Below are 3,349 nucleotides of genomic sequence, written 5' to 3' on the forward strand. Positions count from 1 at the left end.
TTGCGAAGATACAAGGAGCACGATCGTCACTGAATAAATGCACTCGCAGGATGTGAATGAGTAGTCGCTCGCTTTACTCGTAGCAGCATTCATTGCTACCTGCGCAACAGTCGCATAGCAGAATGCAGCACTCAGGCTTTCACCTTTCATCACTTTAGTCGCCAAAGTGTCCTCGAATTTTATTTATTTATTTATTTATTAATTTATTTATTTATTCATTTATTTATTTATTTATTTATTTATTTATTTATTTATTTATTTATTTATTTATTTATTTATTTATTTATTTATTTATTTGCAAGGGCAAAGGAAGAGCGGTTATAAACACAAACAATACACGAAGAAATGCAGTGATTTTTACAAAATATCCGTATCACGAGACTAGTACAGAAATGTATAGTGTTACATGTTTCAGTTTTAACTTTGTGACAGTGATATCAATGCGGCTTGTCATTGTGTCTGGAAGTATAAGGAAGGCATCGGGTAGCGTGGGTTGAAGGCAAACTTTATGGCTAAGGCATAAACGAGATATTTTCCGGCAGGTGGCTAAGAGTGGTAGAAAAAGGCTAGCTAAAGGCATATTACACCTCAAGCACCCTTTTCCGAAGTATTTCACCTTAGAAAATCAATAATTACCCGTAGATACGGGGGATGGAACCCAGTACCTTCCGAGGGCGAGGTGAACACTCTATCATAAGTCCACCGATACCGTAAAATAAGCAATAAGAGAGAGGTAAAAAAAAAAAAAAAAGAAAGAAAGAGGTCACTGGAAGAACTGTGGAGAGCGTCTTACGGCGATATCACGTGGTTTTATATAATCTTTTTTGCAAGCGTCGTCCGGGTTATCTATGCGGAAGGAAGTGTTGTTTTGTAAGTAGGAAGCTTTGGTTTAGGCGGACGTTATCTGCGCCCAGTCGCCCTCTGATTATGCGGGCACTTCAATGGCTTTTCGCAAGTATACTGCGCCGCGCCTGCTGCATATATATTTTGCAATTCAGACAACTCCTCAAGCACTTCGAGGCGGCAATGTCAAGATCTTCTACCAAGGTTTCCCCTTTTCTGAGGTTTTTACCTTATAGCTAGCAATTTAGGTTTGCCGACGCGACCACAGCTGATAGCTCATGTCTCTCAAGAAACCCAGGTTCGAAGCCGTGCCGACGCAAGATCCCGGCAGGAATGGAGACAAGCAGCCAGAAACAGACCCAAATTTCATGTGCGGTTTCTTGGGATACAGGCCTGCGTGGCTTCAGCGGTTTGCCAAGGCGTACTACTTCCTGATTTGTTACTCGCTGTTCGGCATATTCCAAGGGGCGCTCAAAGCGTACCTTAATGGCTGCGTGTCCACCATAGAGAGGAAGTTCGGCCTCACTGCAAAGGCGGTCGGCATCATTCTTATCGCCGATAACATCAGTGCGCTCTTCGCCAGCTTGCTGATCGGATACTATGCGACAAAGATCAGCCGGCCCAAAATCATCGCCTTCGGAGTTTGGGTATCTGTGCTGGGGTGTTTCTTCAGCGTTCTGCCGTACCTCATCTACGGACCAGGCTTCGTAAGCCACCGCAGACATGTATCTACTGCTAATGCATACGCCAGGTTAGTTCGTGGAATGAGTGGTTCGAGGAGTGAGCTGAAATTCTGCACAGAAGTAGAACACGACATTGACGATGGGTACCGTTTCGCCAAAGATGAGACGCCAGCTCCGACATCCGTTGTGGCCGTGTCCCTGCTGTTTTTAGCTAACTTCCTCAACGGTATTGGAGGCACAGCGTTTTACATATCAAGGGCAACGTACACTGACGACAACGTGAAGAAGAAAGACTCTCCTCTCTACTTCAGTAAGTAACCTCCCAGCGCTTCGTGGTATCTTGTGCGTTGCCGAAGACGAGAAATCATAGCAGCTCGTATGGTGTCATGTATCTATATATGCAAACGAAAGAAGCCAACAGTCCGCAAGGCCAAGGAAAGCGTAGGGTATTTTTTTTATATGTTATTAAACTTCTTTCTTGTTATTGACCTGAATTAATATACTCATACTTTAATAATTTTAGGGAGAAAGATAATTAAATACAAAGTAGAAGGGGAAAAAACGAGCCGATGATGGAAACCCTTGTGGTATATAACATCTGCCACACATTCGGGGGGTACTAGGTTCGATCACTGATGTGGCATCGGGTACCCACCGGGGTTTAGTGGGTAAAACAGTTTCCTCGGCCTGGTTCTTGGCTCCTACCACACGAGGCAGACTTATGGTCGTCCGATAGTGGAAATAAAGCCACTCTAACGTACATTATTTGCCGAAAATTGAAAGCCTGGGAGGACACCTGCCGCATTCGTGGTAGTCCCACCTGCTGAAAGAGACAGAACCCAAAACCTTTCTTGCATTAAGTACGTTTACGATAATAGGGATGCATTAGGAGACACACGGTATGGTTCAGAAGCAAGCCCTTGGACTTCAATATGACAAAGCGTGTAGAGCTGAGCCGGATAAGTGCAATTACAAAATTATCGAAGTGAGTATGTAAAGCTGAGGCCGCTGTTACATTTCATACCGAAACAGACATAAAACTAATCGACGTTCTTCTTTGAGATTATGCGTTTCGGCCAATGTACCGAAAATATTCCTTCGGGCGTAACACTCACTAAAGCGCAACTTACAGTGCGCGCGTTTTTTGCCCAGGTCTGATCATGGCGCTGCGTCTCGTCTGTCCAATGCTAGGATACGTGTCCGCATCTGTTTTCCTGGCTATATACGAGTCGCCATTCGGTAAGCAAGTTTTTTTCTTTTCTAAAGATATCCGTTGTTTTAATTGTCGTAACGCAATCATGCTTTCTATCTTTACACAGGTGCTAAACAGAAAAATATAAAGCTTGATTGTAATTTTTAGTTTGAGCTTTGTTCCCTGATAGTTCTTAAAGAGATAGTTATGAAGGTCAGAAACTAGTCCCACTTTGCCCCGCCGGGGTGGCGCAGTGGTTACTGAGGTCGACTACTGTTCCCAAGGATGCGGGATCGACTCCTGGCCTTGGCGGCCGCTTTTCGTTGCAGGCGAAAAGCAAAGCGCCCGTGTGCTGCGCGATGTCAGTGCACACGGTGTCTCTCATAACCTGAGTCGCTTTGGGACGTGAAACCACGCAAACCAAACCAAACTATTCGCACTCAGAGGATACAATGGCGATAAAGTAGTATCTTTCAGACCTGTTAAGCTGTTTCATACGTGCGGGGCACATACGGCTAGAATGGAGCATAGCTTTATGCCTTTTTCTTGGATGATTAAGCTTCTGCCGCTCTGGTGCTATAGCTATACAGTAAAAAAAAAGAGAGGAAAAATGAAGGGGATAACAGTATAC

At 44.3% G+C, this 3,349-nt stretch overlaps 1 protein-coding gene across 1 annotated transcript in view; it reads left to right on the forward strand.

The window, feature by feature from the left end:
• The first annotated feature begins 1,121 nt into the window (after positions 1–1,121).
• Positions 1,122–3,349, forward strand: part of LOC146207641 (solute carrier organic anion transporter family member 74D-like) — a 13,839-nt gene continuing 11,611 nt past the window's right edge. The window contains exons 1-2 of the mRNA XM_084577115.1: positions 1,122–1,836; positions 2,679–2,765. Of these exons, the coding sequence (XP_084433241.1) occupies positions 1,122–1,836; positions 2,679–2,765 (802 nt within the window). The remainder of the gene's footprint in view (positions 1,837–2,678; positions 2,766–3,349) is intronic.

This window comes from Amblyomma maculatum, chromosome 1, assembly GCF_055883805.1.
Source record: "Amblyomma maculatum isolate TAMU_Amacu chromosome 1, ASM5588380v1, whole genome shotgun sequence".
Lineage (NCBI taxonomy): Eukaryota > Metazoa > Arthropoda > Arachnida > Ixodida > Ixodidae > Amblyomma > Amblyomma maculatum.